This window comes from Centropristis striata, chromosome 23 (assembly GCF_030273125.1).
Source record: "Centropristis striata isolate RG_2023a ecotype Rhode Island chromosome 23, C.striata_1.0, whole genome shotgun sequence".
Classification (NCBI taxonomy): Eukaryota; Metazoa; Chordata; class Actinopteri; order Perciformes; family Serranidae; genus Centropristis; species Centropristis striata.
In genome coordinates, this window is record NC_081539.1 from 23514989 (window position 1) to 23533551 (window position 18563).

At 39.1% G+C, this 18563-nt stretch overlaps 1 protein-coding gene and 1 non-coding gene across 2 annotated transcripts in view; one reads left to right on the plus strand and one right to left on the minus strand.

Annotated features, from left to right (window-relative positions):
- Nucleotides 1-1875: 1875 nt before the first annotated feature.
- Nucleotides 1876-1947, minus strand: trnaw-cca (transfer RNA tryptophan (anticodon CCA)). Its single transcript has one exon. It is a non-coding gene; the product is annotated as a tRNA-Trp (tRNA).
- A 3004-nt stretch (nucleotides 1948-4951) lies between these two features.
- LOC131962165 (partitioning defective 3 homolog) overlaps nucleotides 4952-18563 on the plus strand; it is a 572304-nt gene continuing 558692 nt past the window's right edge. Inside the window, exon 1 of the mRNA XM_059327127.1 lies at nucleotides 4952-5259. Coding sequence (XP_059183110.1) covers nucleotides 5140-5259 — 120 coding nt within the window. The 5' untranslated portion in view covers nucleotides 4952-5139. The remainder of the gene's footprint in view (nucleotides 5260-18563) is intronic.

Sequence of the window (18563 nt, forward strand, 5' to 3'; positions counted from 1 at the left end):
CTTTTGGTACATATCGCCCAGCCCTATTAGAGAGTTCCTCTCTCGTTGGTGTGGCTCGGCCCTTCGGCTTATAAGCCACATCCTCTTCCATAAGTCATCAACTGTTTGTCATGGACACTTGTCAAGGCACTGTTGTCATATACCCATGTAGGAGACCTCATTGGTCCCAGTAGAGAGCTGTTTTTCCTTTTTACATAAAATGTAATTGCTTTTCTACTGAAATGTTGTGTACCATGCAAACACAGGCATCAGGCAGCGCCCTTTAAATGACAAAAGCCACATTTTAACATCAAAACAACAGTTAGATTCTTTGACATCCTGCAGTGCTGTGTATATGAGACACAGGGTCCAATCTTGACAGCGGGAACACTGGCCCTCTCAGGTCAGGGGCCCCAGTGAAGTCGTGCTGGCTGCTCTGTCTTTTATTCCACCGCTGTCTCCTCCTCCCTGCATTCCTGATGTGCAGTGGACATACTACAACACAGGCCCGGGACTGGTCTTACTGCAGGAGATTATTGGGGTAAATTACAGAATTGTTCCCTGAGAAGTGTGATGAGCTCATTGGTGTCCTCTGTAACAAACTCTCAGCTGGATTCATAGAGAAATTATACTCATGTCTGACTATTTGATCCGTGCTAAATTAAAAGAACACCTCAGTGGACAGACAAAATGGAAAATGAATGAAAAAACATTCACATTTAGCTCATAAACATGGAAATAAGTGAGAATTAGATGTTAACTCTATGGAGTTTTGGGCTATTTTGTCCATTTTTGAATCCTTTTCATCCTGCCTGTATACACCACTTAAAACATGTTTAAATGCCATGTTGGTATTGTTTTTTCAGCACAACCTTACCTATATGACCTAATAATAATTGTTTTTTTCTTTGACTCACTGGATCAACATTTTGAACCAAAAAGAAACAAAGAAAAACCAACATAAATGTGATCTTGTGATTGTGTGTGATCCTGTCATCAACTCTGGTTTTTATTCTAGTGGGACTCTATGTCTTGTATGTTTAGCGTAACAATTTTGGTCATTTTATGTATTTTTTATTAATTTTCTGTCTTTGTAGGTCATTTTGTGTCTTTTTTGGTCATTCTGTGTCTTTTTTAGTCATTTTGTGTCCTTTTTTTTGGTAATTTTGTCTTCTCATTTTGGGTCATTTTGACTTCTCATTTTATGTCTTTCTTGGTCATTTTGTGTCTTTTGGGGTCATTTAGTGTCTTTTTTTAGTCCCTTTGTGTCTTTTTTTGGTAATTTCGTGTGTTTTTGGTCATTTTGTGTCTTTTTTAGTCATTTAGTCCAACATAAAATGTGATTTTGAATCTTTTTTTTACTTTCAAAACGCTATCATGCTCAATAAACAATTTTAAATGTTGTAAATGTGAACAAAGGTTGCAAATATAACATATAAGAGAATTCCATCCAGTTCTATCATTTTATACAAAATACATTTGACCTTGTCTCCAGTTTTACTTGGTATATCATCATCAAACTGAAACTGGTCTCATGGAGTTTACAGCCAGAACTTTAGAGGTATATTTACAGTAGGGCTCCACGCTGCTTTGTTTTCTAGTCTGGATGTGATGGAGAAGTCATGATTTGGAGCTTTTGGTAACAGAGGGTTAAACTAGGAATGCAAAGGGGAAAAAATATCATCCAACTCTCCTTAGTTTGCTCTTTGAAGGAGTGTTCTTTTTTTGCCACTAGGGGGAGTATTATTTATGCAAAATAGAGGTGCAGCTGTCAAAGTAGAGTCCCTCACACAGCATAACCAGTTGAAAGAGTTCAAAACCAGCCCAGTTTTTCTTCAGACTAGAAATATTTCTTATTTTCAGTATTTGTCAGCATATTGGTATGTGCCAACAGCTTGACCCTGACGTGCTTTGAACACGCAGCCTTCTGATCTGGAGTCAGACGCTCTACCATTGCGCCACAAGGTCAGGACAAATCCAAAATGGCATTAAACAGTAAATATATACATTGAATTGAATGCTGAATGATATCTTAAGGCAGGAAGAGTTGAATCATTTGGGTTATACTGTTGTTTGCTCAAGAGTATGAAACAAACCCTACTGAGAGTGTTAAGAAAAAAAGTGTATTGTATAGTTTGGAAAAGGGGGTTGTCCATCTTGCCACTTGTGTTCATGTTCACTCACTTGGACTCCATTCCATCATAAAGAATAAGAGCCACAGGGAATGAAGCTCCACAGAAAGGTTGCAGCTTTTATCATTAAATTGGGTCATATTGTAGATCCAGCCTCAGGCCCGTCTCTCATTTTTGCACTGCAGTTCAATAATTTAGTCATATACGTAACATTAATATATGCTTTGCCATCAGGGGTAAGTGCAGCTCTCAGCAGCTCCATCTGAGAATTTATGTATAAGTTCAATTCATTCAGTCCGTCTCATGTATTTAAATTGGAATGCAACATCTGTTAATACATTATGTTCCATGTGTTGAGTAATCCAGGCAGTCACACATACATCAGATCACAGTGTGGTAACATGCCTGTCGCAATAGATCTGCAACTAGCCTTGAGCCCCCAGGGTTACCTGACATTAATGACTCCCATTCTCACAGATCTGCATCTGCTGAGACTCCAGAGAAACCCATATGACTGTTAGTTTAACTGGTTGATCAGGACACAAGCTGTCTTGACTGCTTTATGTGCAGTTAAAACTGTTCTGTTACTGTGTTAACCTCTAGTGAGGACAGTGTTTTTCAAACCATTACACCTGCCCCATAACACTGGATTATCAACTAGGCAGAATGGGCATCTGCACTGGGGACCCTCAGGGGCGCTAGGTTGTCTGTTTTGCAAATACATAAATGTGCTTAAACAAATAATTTCAAACAGCCATACAGCTAACCTGAGGAAAAGCAACACTCCAGAGTAGGAGTATACTGTTAAAACTCTTAAAACAAGATAAATTTAAGCTGCAAGCAGTGATGAACTGGCCAGAGCAGAGTGACCTGCAAATTATTTGTTTCTTACCAAGACAAAAAAACTTTAGATTTAGAAGTGTTAAGGATAATTTATCTTGTTTTAAGAGTTATTTCTTATTTTAAGTGTTCAACATGCTTATTTCTAGATTTAACAATCTTAATTTAAGAAATCTTGTCAAGTGAAATTATCTGCCCATGCAGCAATATCATTTCCCTCAGATCTAGTGTTTTTATCTTGTTTTCAGACACACCTTTTTTTTACAGTGTGGGGTAACGTGTGAGACTTGGTAACTTGCAGGTTAATCTGGCCCTTCAGCCCCATTATTTTAAGGACCCCTTATAGTTGTAGGTTCTCACTCTGGGATTTAGATTAAAACCAAACCAAGTATATTACTGATGTCCCAATGACCATTGATGGATTACTATACGGGCCTACCAGGCACAGGTCCAGGAAGAAACAAAAAGACTAAACAAAGAGACACAAAGCAACAGCAAGGAGAGACAAAATAACTACATAAAGAGACAACTCAACCACAAAGAGACACAAAACAACTATAAAGAGAAAAAAAACTAGAAAGAGGCACAAAACAACCACAAGAAGACACCAAATAACCATCGAGAGCTAAAAAAGAACACATAGAGACACAAAACAACCACAATGGGACTCAAATCGACAGAGATATGTTTAATGACTACAAAGAGACACTAAACAACAAAAGGGGGCAGTGGCGGACTCAGACTGTTTGAAGGGCAGGGGTGAAAAAAAAGGGCACAATCTGCACAACATGGGACCCCACCAGCATGCAACAAGCGTTTTTTATTGCATCAATTATGATGAAATAGTCCTCATCCTTGATTACGATTGCCATTAAGCCTCTGGAGTCCACAAAAGCACCGGAGCAAGACTTCTTCATGACGTTGCAACGTAAAAACGAAGCAGCATGGAGCCCTGCTGTCAGCTTTTTCATAAGTTTCCATGTCCAATTTAGTGCATCAACCCTTTTTCAGCAAACGTTAAAAAAACCCCACCTCGACCATGTGTACGTTTTTGCATAGGTTTTTCAAATTTTGCAGTTTGCATTCAACGTTTTTAATGCAATATTTCGTCTTTAATGTTTTTTTTGTGTGATTTTTGTCAATTTTTATGTGTGTTTTATGTATGTTTTTTGTATTTTTTGGGGTGTTTTTTGTGAAGAAAATGTATGTTTTTTCAGTGTGTTTTAAGTGGGGTTTTATATATTTTTATATTTTGTGTGTGTTGAAAATGTTGATCCAGTAAGTCAAAATGAAAAAAATAAAAATCAGGTCATATAGGTGAGGTTGTGCTGAAAACAATACCAACATGGCAGGGTGAACACTTTTTAAGTCGTTTGTACAGGCAGAATGAAAAGGAGTCAGAAACCAACAAAATAGCCCCAAACTCCAAAGGGTTAAGTTAAAGGAGATCCAGATCAAAGTAATTAATCATATGGTACTACTGACAATAAAACCAGTGAACCAAACCATCTAGGGGGTCCGGGGGGCATAAGGCACTTCCTCTCGTGTTCACCACTCTAGAGGGCACTTTAGCAACACCTTTTCAACCCCTACAAAGTTTGTAGAGGAGGTGGTAGGGCCCAGTCTGTGCCCAGAGGCTCATTGCCTCACAATCCGCCCATGATCATTACAGTCAAAGCCCATGACAATGTGAAATCAACAACAATCTGTTGAAAAGCACTTTATTTTATAATATTTCCATTATGTCATAACGTAAGCTACTTAGATCGCGACTCTCTACACGAAAAAATGTTATAACAACGTTATATGATATAAGGAAGCAAAGGCATGTGAAGTGACTGTGGTTGTTTCCTGTAGCTCCAACCTGCAGCACTGGTCGCTGTGGGAAACATTCTTGGAGCCTGCTGTGACATGTGGGCGCGCTCCGTGTCAGTGAGCGGTGCGCTCTCACTGGAGAGCTTTCTGTTGGGAACTTTGTGTAAAGTGAGTCAACACGGCACACAGGGAGGACGCCACCCAGCCCCGCCGCTGGATCACTGCTGGGCTTCTCTCCTCGGGACACAAACACTACTTCACTTCTTCCAAACAGCTGGGATTTATTTGTTTTTTCACCTTGGCACACCGGGGATGGTTATTGTCGTTTTGACGCGGATCTTTCCCTCTTTGGAATTAACGCGGCGGAGGTGAAATGAAAGTGACGGTGTGTTTCGGGAGGACCCGGGTGGTCGTTCCGTGTGGAGATGGGAATATACAAGTCTCCAACCTGATCGAACAAGCGGCCATGAGGTATAAGAAGGCGATCGCTAAGGTAAGCCCCCTGCTCCGCTGTGTAACCGCTGTTTGTAACGCTGCGCCCAAAGGAGCAGCACGCTGCATCCACACTGGAGCCTCAACATGGCGCTCCTCACGGCCGGAGGGGAGAGGGAGAGAGCGGGCAGAGGGAGCCAGTGGCTGCCCCCTAGAACCGGAGCCAGTAGGTGACCCCCAGGGGACCCTGATGGAAGGATAACTTTTTATTGCTATTTCAATGTGATGAGTAAGAGTAGTAATTATTGTCATCATGGCAGTCTTTTACAGAAGGGATCTACAAAAAGCAGGACTCTTGTTCCACTCTCTGGGTTGTCATTTAGTTCCGGAAACACTAGAATTGTTCCCATTCAATACTTGTACTGGCAGAAAAGTGCACAGAGTTCATCCATGAGTGTGTATGGAGCAATGAGGATGACATGGGAACAAAATAACCCGCACTGTTTGTGTGGGTGTGTGTTAAGTGTGCCAGTACTGAAGTTTAAAATGTCACTGAAAAAAAGTTGTATGAATCCAGACTAGGGCTGGGCGATATAGACCAAAAGTCATATCCCAATATACTTAGGCTGAATATCAATATACAATATATATCCAGATATTTTTATCGCTAAGTGAAAGCAAATGTTCAGTCAAAGCCAGATATGACATGTCACAAGTAGTTTTATTGAAACTGTTTATTTAAGTGAACATAAATACTGTACAACAACAGAAGGAGCTTTTTTTTAATACCAAAGCTCCATAAAGTGCACATTTAATAATAATAAAAAAATCTTAAATGAAAGCCGCAGCTTGCCTGCAAGGATCACAGTGCAAATTTGAACTATATCAATATATGCGATATGGTCTTATTCCATATCACATTTAAAAATATATCGATATATCTTTTATATCGATATATCGCCCAGCCCTAATCCAGGCCAAAATAAAATAATGTTAAACATAATAAAAACATAGTAAACTGGCTACTATACAGCCCCAGTAGGACTACTTATTCCTGAGTTAAATAAAGTAGATTCACTATCAGACACTAAAGACATTTTAAATCTGTGTGTATATTCATGTTAAAACATGCTAATAACTACCCTGTTTTATAATGGAGGGACTCTGCTTTGGACTCATTGCTCTTTGCAATAACATGCTGACCAATTTTTTTTTAAAGTTCATCCAAGTTCCATCTGTTAAATGACAGCAGTGCATGGCTGTGTGAAACCCCTGTGCCAAATTCGAATGAGGCCCGACTAGGACACTGATTGCTTTTCCCTTTGTGGGTTTCTAGTGGCTGCGCTTTAAAGCCCATTAAATGACTAATGAATGAATTAAAGTTTGGTACTGTTTCCATGGTTAGAGACAGCACTCTCTCCTCTTTGCCAGTGGGTGGTATTATCATTGGAGTCACGTTAATGCTGCAGCTTCTTTTCAAGGCCTTGGAATGCTTCGGTGAATCCATGCTGGATTTGCCAAGTTTTTTCTTTTCTGTGTTTTAGCCTTGGAAAACCTCTGTTTTAGGAGAAGGACTTTGTGTAACAGGTTGCAGAAATAGTATAGTGGTAGCAGATGTGGGTTTGATTCAACTAAATAAATGCTTTTCCTCCAGTACACTCTAAAAGATACTTCACTTCACATCTGTACGTTCACTTTCATAGTGACAGATGAAATACCTTTGACTTCCTGGAAAATATTAATATTCACTGTGCCGCAGTAGTAGAGTTTACCACTCAAGGTAAACAGTGACGAAGTAGGTCAACATTAACACTCATTCTTGAGAAGAGCACTTCCTCCTTACAGACACACTGGCAATCCAACACACAACACTCTCCTCTGTTTACCAGTGCTTGTTGGTTTTCCATGCTTCAGCAGAATGGAGGCGACTGGTCCATTGATCCATGCTGTTGCACTGTAAATGTAGAAGTGTAGGCTTCCCCTCCGGAGAACACTTGGCTCCGGGTCAACACTAACTACTGTAACACAGGCCAGCCAGGACCTTTGGACTACAGGAAGATGTAATCACACATAGGTCACTTGAGTTGTATAATATTCCTGCAGCTGAGAGCAACTTTGTATTTCTTTAAAGCTTAGCCTCAAATTGTAAAAGTTATTTTTTATCTCTGCTTTTACATCCAATGGTATGCAGATACTGTAGCATGCAATATGTATTTGAGTGCTTAGTTTTGCAATAAAAAACAGCACAAATGATACATAATTCATCCAAGACAGTAGTCGGCTCGAGTCATCCAGCTTCCAACAAAAGAGAGAGAAAAAGCCATCCGTCATTTTTCAGAAGTCTCAGATTGCATTGGCACATTCTGCAACTGAGGAGTGTTTCTGATGGTTCTTATTTGTGTGCGATATGGGTGGCATGCAAAATAAGGTACGTTTCAATGAAGATCCAAAGGCTGTGCTGAGTGCAGCATAATGTGCACTTTAAGTTTGCTTTATAGGCCCAAGGGAAAAAAGATATTGTTGTCTTTTAGTTCTTGTCTGGTTCATTCTCAATCCCTGGTCATCAAACAGCTGAACTTTGTCATCATGTCCCATACTGATGCACAAGGCATCCTTCAGTGTCTCTATAAGACACATCAGGCTTTTAGCTTACTCGAAAGCAAACCCATTGGCGGCATTATTAGACGCTCAGAGCAAGTGCTCTGAAACTGGTGACTACTACAAAGTCCCCATAGGGGGGAGATTGGGGCGGTTGGATGGGCCAAACAAACACAGGGCTTTCACTCAGGAAACCACTGTTTGTGTCGCATGTGAAGTCAAAAGTCAACACTGAGTTATGTTTGTTGTCTTCTTAACTTCAATAGGCTATGTAACTTCATCTACATAACAAACATACAAACCAGGATGTTTTTCCTAAAATTTACCAAGTAATTTTGTTGCCTAAACATATGGAGCATCAAAATTTGATCCATCCACATAACCAGTGCGTTAAAAAGTGATGACAAGTGGTCCTGAGCAAGCGTCCACATGTGACAGGTTGGGAATGAGAAGGAGATGGACTGACAGCAGTTTTGGTAGACTTATGTTTTTTCATGTCTACACCAGCATTCTCTGGTGAGCTGCTGCTGATACCGGAAAAAAGAAAAACACATCAAATATGTGGATCATCTGAGGCGCCACCACCTCGAGGCCTAGAACAACATACACATTGTTTGCTATCCAACTGTAAATGTGTTTTGTTTATTTTGTTAATTAATGTTTCTTTTTTTGTTTGAAATGAGACTTGTGTAACATTTGTTATCATTGTGTCATTTTTATGATGTAAATGGAGGAAGAAAGAGCAATATCGGCTTTAAGAATCGGCCCAAAAAAATCGACTTTGCCTTGAAAAAACCCGTATCAATCGACCACTAATGAGAAGTACCCCCACACTTCATGCTTGAGCTGAAAACTCTTCAACAACTACATCACATCCGCCTTTTCACTACCATCCTCCTCTATACTTAAAGCTGATCTCCACCTACATTCTGCCTGACTCTAATGTCTTTATCTACCTCTTCATTATGCATGAACCATCTTGAGTTGCAAAGTTATCTGTCACGTGTATTACTGTGGCAATTCTGTGATGCTTTTAATTAAGCAGCCTCTTACTGTTACCTATAATATCAGTGATCTGTGAAATGAGACTTATTCTGCTCTGTGAATTAGCTGAGAATCAGACAATGTCCCCAGCTGTGCCGGTGTACCTGATCTACTCTGGGGACTCTTGAGGCCTTCGTCACAGTCTGAGTGGGACCAGGAAGTATGCATCAATCAACCACTCAAGCACCATTAACTTCAGAGTCAATCTGGGCTACAGTATGCACAGTCATGAAGGATTAATGCTAAATGGCTTTTCAAGCTTCTCATCCTGTCTTTTTGTTCTCAAGGCTGTTGTTCTCAGCACTTGGGTAGCCAAGTAATAACTGACTGTTTTAATCATGTAAGCAAGAGCAATATGAAGATGGGTTTTAGTGGGCTTTCCTTTTGGCATACTCATGGACGTGGCTGGGAGGTTCAGATCTTTAGTCATCCTCTTCCAGTCTGCTTTTATATCTGGTACACCATGAGAGACATAAAACTCAAGAATACTCAAACATTCATTCACTGGATGCATAATTTGTGGCTCTAAGTCTTTGAAGTGCTGCATCTCTAGATCCTATTTGTCTCCTACTTTCCCACAGTTACTCAGCCTAAATGGAAGCTTAGGTCTGAAAGCACATAATTGGCCTTTTTCCTCTCAAAATTCCACAAATTCAGGCTTGCAGACATGCTACTGCAAGTTGGTGAAATACACCAATGCAGAATATCCTCAGGGGACACAGTTAATGAAACAAAGTCCCATATTTTCACAATACCTCTTCTTTCATTGTATGCTTTATCAGCAACATATGATGAGCATGTGCCCTGTGGTTCCAGGATGTCTGAAGACAAGTCTATGATGTAATGATGAACCTATCTTTATAGCACATACTGATGCATGTGACATCAATCACAAAATGGTAAAAGGCCAGCGGTTGACTCAAAAGCAAACCTCGGAACCCATAAGTCTGACAACACTTTAGCTTCTGGGGACTAGGGTAAAGATTTCTGTGGTTCCAGTGTAGCCAGCAGATATCTGGATAATATTTATCATGGCAAAGACTTCCTCTTAAATGTGCCGATCATTGTTTACAGTCAGATTAGCAACTTGAGAAGGAGAAATGGACATCTACAACCAGATTTTTTCACAAGAAGCTGGTTTAGCTAACTAAGCTAAGCTAGGGCTGGGCGATATATCGATATAAAATATATATTGATATATTTTTAAATGTGATATGGAATTAGACCATACCACTTATATCGATATATTTCATTTTTTTCTTTCCTTGTATATAACTGCTGCCCTTACTGGTGTTTGTCATATTTAGTTCTTTAGTAATGTTCGTTATTCTTTTCTCATATAAATATATTTATTTCAGAAAAAGATTGGCCTAATTAATTTCATAGGATATTTTTATTTAAGATATTTTTTATTTAAATCTGCATTTTATGTAACTGTGTTCACCAACTAAAGCAAGGTAACACTGGAGATACATTTGGATCCAGGCTAGCTGTACTTCTGTTTCCAGTCTTTATGCTAAAATAAGCTAATTGGCTGCTCGCTGTAGCTTCATATTTAGCGTATGGACATGGAAATGGTATGAACTTTCTCATCTAACTCTTGGGAATAAAAGTAAATTGGAGTATTTGGAAAATGTCAAATTATCTCTTTTAAAATGACTGGAGTCCTGAAAAATAAAAGATCACTTTGAAATTATATTTAACTTCCACCACTTGAGTCTACCCTTGGCCTGCATTGACAACTGATTCTGTTTCTTTAATTTTAAGATCCTTTCTGTCAATAAGTGTCAAAAACTGCAAAACATCTACTTTTATTCAAGGTTGCAAAACAATAAAACATAGAAATGGGGTAGGGAATATTTTATTTTATGTCCTGGATAAAGTGGCATGTTTATTGCACTTCAAAGAATCAGATGGCAGCATCATGCACAGTGGCAGGGCAGATATATTGGCTGAAGGCTGAGCTGTAAATTTTCTGTACAGCTTCCTGGAACCACATTATGAACACACTGACTTCACACCTAGCAGGCTGCCTAGTGCTGACCCCTGTCCTCAGGCTGCCAGCCTACCTGGCTCCTTATCAGTTCAAAACAAGTTGACTGTTGAGTAACATTTAGCTCTACCTGATGAGAAACAAATACAGTATTGGAAAGCTGATCCCTCTAGGAATGTCTTGGAAGTAATGATGGACACTTTTCTGCTGCAGGGTAAAGTTAGACAAGTCAGGTTTGAAGCACCAAACTGATGAAAAGTAGAACGTTTTCACCATCTAAAATGCAACACTGCAAAAAAGGTGTGTCTAAAAACAAGATAAAACACTTAATCTGAGGGAAATGATCTTGCTGCATGGACAGATTATTTCAATTGACAAGATTTCTTAAATTTAGATTATTTAATCTAGAAATAAGCATGTTGAACGCTTAAAATAAGATATTAACTCTTAAAACAAGATAAATCATCTAACACTTCTAAATCCAATTTAAAAAAAAAATCTAGAGTAAGAAACAAATAATTCAAAGTGCACTCTGCTCGGTCCAGTTCATCGCTTAATTGATCTTGTTTTAAGAGTTAATTTCTTATTTTCAGTGTTCAACATGCTTATTTCTAGATTTAATAATCTTAATTTCAGAAATCTTGTCAAGTGAAATTATCTGTCCATGCAGCAAGATCATTTCCCCCAGATTTAGTGTTTTTATCTTGTTTTTAGACACACCTTTTTTGCAGTGAACACTCCTCTGGGAATCATTCGGCTTCACTAAAAGTCCAACTATAGTTTTCAATCCTGATCTATTCTCAGGTAAGGAGCTAACAGCCAATGCAGCTGCACTGAACCACAACGCAAAGAGAAAGTGGGAAGTGGTGGTGGAAGAGTTGTCAGTGCTCATTAGCTCACTACACTCAGCGGTTCACTGCTTATGTAATGGAGAGGAGCTGCTGTATGTGAGCAGGAATATTGCAGTAGTGGAAGGTAATTGGGGGATTATTATTATGTGAGTGGACTGTACAAGGCGGAGCCGTATAGGCCCTAAAGGATGATGGGATGCGATGTGATTGATGGTAACGGAGTAAGAGTAGGTCGGTTCATCTGTGGTCAAGCAGCAGAGATTTTTTTAGAGTTCATCTCCACCACAGCAGGGAACAAAGTAGGGAAAGAATTGTGGACTCAATAACCTCTCTCTTGTTGTATTCTCCTCTGACTTGGCTTTTCCTCTCTTCTTGTATCTTCATCTCTTTTCTTTCTTCTTCTCCTTCCAGCCGATTGAGCAGTGTCCTTGTTTCTCCTTCCAGGGGAATTGTTGCCTGCCAGTCTTTGACTAAAACATTGCACACCCGCAGCTCCAAAATCACGAGTTGCAGTTTGCTCAAGCATCCAGAAAAGATGTTCAGTACCCCTCTGCTGCTCTGCACCCCTTCACTGTGTGTCCAGTGAGATTTGAGACAATGGTTTACTACTTTGAAAACTAGCATGATGAATCTGTAAAGCACTTCAGGTGGAATATGCAAAGTAACAATGTGCAACAATGATAGAACATGCAGCAGTGTTTGCAGAAAACAGATTACATGGTGCAAAATAGCCTGTAATTTTGCATGGAGGCTGGTAACAGCATGTTTATGGTAGTATAGTGGTGACAGTCAATGGAGGAGCAGACTTGTAGTTAAATACTAGTCTAAAAAAAGATCTTAAAGTTCTACTTCAAATTGAAACTACTTTAATGTAAGTATAGTTCAGCAGTTCAAAAACATACAATACAGTGTATAAGTAGCTGGACAATGATATGTCTTTTTCAAATTATTTTGGTGCTCAACTCAAGCACATATGGAAGTGAAACGACAAAGTGACTGTGAGGTTAAAGTTAGAACTTGAAGATGTATTTAAGCGTTAACTCTTTTGTAGTCCAAATCAGTATTTGAATGCTTTGTTTCTTTTTTTTCCTTTGTTTTTTTAAGAGTGGAGGAATTTTTAAAAGACAGGTCCAAACCTGTCCCGGTCTGCTTGGTGGAGTGTAGATGTGGACTGTGGCACAGTTGTGACCTGATTTTGTTCCATCCTCTACATGGCTTTCTACCTTACCAAGAATGTTTCAAACAGGCAAATTTTGTTGATTTGGTAATTTTTCCTTGATAATTGTCTTCCATCAGTAAGTTAGTAGGCCACATAGGCCGAAATCAACTCTGGTGACTAACAGAACCTGTCTTTGTCCCCCAACCCCAGCCAATATTGAACTATGGTGAGTAAGGCCCCATTGTAAGGACGCTTGCGGGCCTTTCGTTTAGACGGTGATGGCATTTTCGGGGCTTAAAAATGCAAAAATCTGAAACCACCCTCCAGTGTGTAAAACTGTAATCCGCTCCACCGTAGCGTGTCCGTCTACACTGCCAAGACACAAAACTCTGCTCAGATCTGCTCACGTCACGTACGTGTTTACGTTCACAAACATGTGCCAGTACAGGGAAATAAACAAACATGTGGGATTATTTCCATGCGTCGGACCTTCAAGCTGCTCTGGCAGCTCTAATAAACTTACAGGAGTCTTTCCACCAAATGTACAGGATATGTACAGATAGTATTAGTGAACAGAGAAGGATCTGTAATTACCTCTATCACATTTTGGATGCACCAATTGGTCGGAGGCAAGCCAGGCGGCTTTGGACGAGACCTGGGAGATCTAGTGGATGGTGGAGAACTTTGTGGAAGGAGTAGCTGATGAAAATGCATCTCACGCCTGGACTACTGCAACTCCCTCATGGCAGGTCTGCCTGCCAAAGCCATCCGACCTCTACAACTCATCCAGAATGCAGCTGCTCGATTGGTCTTCAATCTTCCCAAATTTTCACACACAACACCCCTCCTCAGCTCCCTCCACTGGCTACCAGTGGCTGCGCGGATACGTTTCAAGACTCTAGCTCTGGCGTACTCTGCTGCTAACGGTTCAGGTCCTACTTACATCCAAGACCTTGTCAAACTCTACACTCCTGCCCGTCCTCTCCGCTCTGCATCAGCCAAACAGCTGGCGACTCCCACCCTGCGTGGGTCAACTCGCCTCAAAACCACTTCCAGACTCTTCTCTGTCTTGGCTCCCAAATGGTGGAACGAGCTCCCCACCGACATCAGGACCTCAGACAGCCTGTACATCTTCCGCCGCAGGCTGAAGACCTATCTCTTCCAACAATACCTCGGTTAAGTCATGGTCACCTAACAGATATATATTTAATTTAAAAAAAAAAAAAAAAAAAAAAATTCTTATTCTTTTCTCTTCTTTTCTTCTTTAACATATAGCACTCCTGTAGCAATGACAGTTAGCTCTTAAACTTATGTACTTACTTGATTCCTGTGGTCTATGTCTAGTACCTTCAGGTTGAATGCACTTATTGTAAGTCGCTTTGGACAAAAGCGTCTGCTAAATGACATGTAATGTAATGTAATGTAAAAAATGCGTGGCGTGAAAACTTCCACATGCCCAAAGATGCTCTTATCTCTTTAAGTGAAGCCGCCTGGTATGCATACCCAATCCAGTTCACACACTTTTGCATCACCATATGCAGCAGATTTCCTCCTGAAAACGATTGTCTAAAGACACGACGCCACTTTTGAGTCTTCTGTTCAGACCGTCATCATGTAAATGTAGCCTAAGTATCAGTCAGGCTTCAAAGCTCGAAAAAGTATATTGGATTAATTTTGCAGGGCTGGTACATAGTGAAACACAATGATCCTGAACATACAAAAAAAACACCCAAGGTGTTTTTCATGACCAAATAATGCAATCTTCCTGACTTTCACAGTCAGTCACTTGACCCCAAATTTAGCAAGAAGTGTTGCTGGCTGTAGTGCAGGCCAGACAGCATCAGCAGGGGAGATATCTGATATCTGTGGGTTGGAAACCTCTGATATGTCTCGGACTGTAATGGTTTTGTAACCAAATATTCAATATGATTTGTTTCAAGTGTATGTTACATAATCCATCCAATTTAGATTTGGGGCACTGTATGCTAAAAGGTCTACATTTCCTACTGTAGTGTCTGTATACACAAGGTCTGTGCTGAAGGTGCTACAGACTTTGGTCTACATTTGTGTGGCTTTTTATGTGGGTCAGTGTCGAGGAGAAATTGAGAGCACTTCTCTACAACCTGTCTGGCTGACTGGCTAAACAACTGTCTGGCGAGCTTTCCTAATCACATGGATGGCACCAAGGACAATGACATCACAGTCTCTTATCTTTCCCTAACAGTGCCTCTTTCAGGGTCAGGCTTGCGTGACTTTCGGGGTTCCCCACTGGCCAGCATGCATCTCAGGTGTACACACAGGTGCTGATATGTGGTTTTCACATGCATGCAACACTGTAAAAAATGTCTGTAGATTTTACGGTGAAAAACTGCTAAACCATGACAGTAAAAGTCTGTAAAATGATAAATGTGTTAATTCAGTTTCAGTAACAATGAAACACCGTAAATGTAGCCAAAACAGTATTTTTTTTTTTTACAGTTATTAAAAAAATTAATTACTACACTGTAAAATACACTGGCACCATGTTTGTAACAAAAATATACTGTAATGTATATACAAGCCATCACTGTAATTTTTGCATTTATTTTTTGTAAAAATAAATGTGCTAAACACCATGTCTCTAACAAAAATATACTGTAATATTTAATGGTAAAATCTTTAATTTATGCAGCATTTATTAAGTATTTTCTTGTCAATTATATGGCAAAACAGCGTTTCTTTTGATGCAACTTTTTTTTTTATCTATACGGTAAAAAATTGAATAAAAAGGGAATCTAAATGTGAAATCCACAGTGTTAATATCATTTTAACATAATATATAAAAAAAAGTTGCATCGTATTTATTACGGTAAAGTTCTGGCAACCACAGCTGCTGGTTTTTTACTGTATTTTTACTGTTTTTTTTTTTACAGTGAAGCATGCATCCAAATACTTGTGTCTGCAGAGAGTGGAATATCATCTACTGGATGCTGAATTTAGAGCATTGAGCTTGAGTCTCACAGATGCAGCTGGGAGAGTTTCTGGCTGGAGCTGCTAAACACAGCAGTGCAAATAGGCCACATGCCATAATGGTAACTGCCAAAGTCAGAGTATGCCATAGTCATGCCAAGCCATTGCGTGACTGGTTTTCCGGCTACATATATCCTGTGTTGGGGCATTCAGGGTCACTTTCTGTTGTTACTGCTGATGTGGTTTTGGTAGTTGATTTTATTTCTGTTTCCTTTTTGGTTTGCTGTGTTTCTCCACTCTCGTTGGAAATAAATAACTGAAATTCCTTTTTTTGTCAAATCATTTACAGATTTAGCAGGACAGTGTGGAGCACACGATGAGTTCATAGATGTGCACACTGCAAAAATGGTGTGTCTAAAAACAAGATAAAACATTCAATCAGAGGGAAATGATTTTGCTGCACGGACAGATCATTTCACTTGACAAGATTTCTTAAATTAAGATTATTCAATCTAGAAATAAGCATGTTGTATGCTTAAAATAAGAAATTAACTCTTAGAAAAAGATAAATTAAAGCTGCAAGCAGCGATGAACTGGCCCGAGCAGAGTGCACTGCAGATTATTTTTTTTCAACCAAGATAAAAAAAGCTTTAGATTTAGAAGTGTTAGATAATTTATCTTGTTTTAAGAGTTAATTTCTTATTTTAAGCGTTCAACATGCTTATTTCTAGATTTAACAATCTTAATTTAAGGAATCTTGTCAAGTGAAATTATCTGCCCATGCAGCAATATCATTTCCCTCAGATTTAGTGTTTTTATCTTGTTTTCAGACACACCTTTTTTTACAGTGTGGGGTAACGTGTGGGACTTGGTAACTTGCAGGTTAATCTGGCCCTTCAACCCCATTATTTTAAGGACCCCTTATAGTTGTAGGTTCTCACTCTGGGATTATCTGTCCATGCAGCAAGATAATTTCCCTCAGATTTAGTGTTTTTATCTTGCTTTTAGACACACATTTTTTGCATCAATGGACATGTTTTCTATGTTGGTTTCTATGCATGTTCTTAAATGATTTTTATCTTTCAGAGAAAACATTGCTCCATTGAGACATTGCTTGGTTTGACCACGCTGACATATCAAACATGAGCTCTTGATAGCTGCTAGCTTGTGTTTCTTATCCCAGCCACTGCCTGGTGATGGTGGGGACTCCGCTTTGTTATCTTTACCCACTGGTTCAGATAATCCAGTTAATCATTAGTCTGACCCGTTAAAAGTAACACAATAGCAGCAATGCACTGCACTTGATTTTGCATAACTTAGTTATGTGCTTGTGGTGTAATGCTTCTCTTTATAGCTTCAGGAATGTTAGACCTCAGAGATAGCAGTGAGATATGCCTTGACGTTTCTATTAATAGAAGACCATGATGAATACAATTTTTCCAGGTATAATATGTAACATATCAGCAATAAAATAAATAGATAAATAAAAAAATTAAAACAGCTAGACCTATGATATGATTTGTTGAGTTTTCTCATTGCATTTCCCAAAATATTTCCAACAATGTTCAAGCCCAGAGAAATCTGTCATTTTATTAAAGGTAGTGCATTTCATTTGGTTGCCTGTCAATGGCTTCATATCCCCTTCAAGAGTTACAGTTGCTAACTATGCCACACAGCATATTTTCATTAATTGGTGCCATTTTGCAACACAGTAATCCAGTAGAGACCTTATTTATTGATATAATATTTCATTATCAACTTGGGCTGGGCGATATGGACCAAAAGTCATATCCTGATATATTTAGGCTGAATATCGATATACGATATATATCCTGATATTTTTATCGCAAAGTGAGAGCAAATGTTCAGTCAAATATGACATGTCACAAGTAGTTTTTAAAAAAAAATTGTTTATTTAAGTGAACATAAATACTGTATAACAACAGGAGTACTTTTAAAAAAAAAATCAAAGCTCCATAAAGTGCACATTTAAATAAAAAATATCTTGAATAAAAATAGCCTATGAAATAAAATAGGCCAATCTTTTTTCTGAAATAAATATATGAATATGAGAGAAGAATAACGAACATTACAAAATAACTAAATATGACAAACCCTAGTAAGGGCAGCATTTACATATAAAGCAGCTTGCCTGGATCACAGTGCAAATTTGAACTATATCGATATATGCGATATGGTCTAACTCCATATCACATTTAGAATGATATATATATATATTTTTTATATCGATATATCGCCCAGCCCTATTATCCACCCAGCTACTATGTACTACTATGACAAGTGGTTCATGCCAGCCACCAGGCTAATGCTCACAGCAATGTTATAATGCTACACTAATGTTCAACACTGTGTTAGTATGACTTATATACTTAGTAAGACTGTTTTGACCAGTGGAAACAGCACTGGGCTACTCCATGATAGAATCTGCCACAAAACGTATTCAGTAGCTGTATGGGGAGACGACTCATCTAACGGTAATGATGATTTGAACATGGAACCTTCTGATCTGGAGTCCAACACACTACCATTACGCCACAATGTCCTAGTTACAGCTCTAATGTTGTGTTTCCCATTGCTCTTTGTTATTACTCCTGCTTACTCCTCTCCCTCCATTCTTATTCACCTCTAACACTTCTGCTTGTTATCACAGGTTAGTCACCAGGAGATAATGGGTTTGCTTCGGGAAAGGTTAGCATTAAGCTCCTTTCATGTAATTCTAGTGACCTGGCTGGTAGCCGACCGGCCACGTT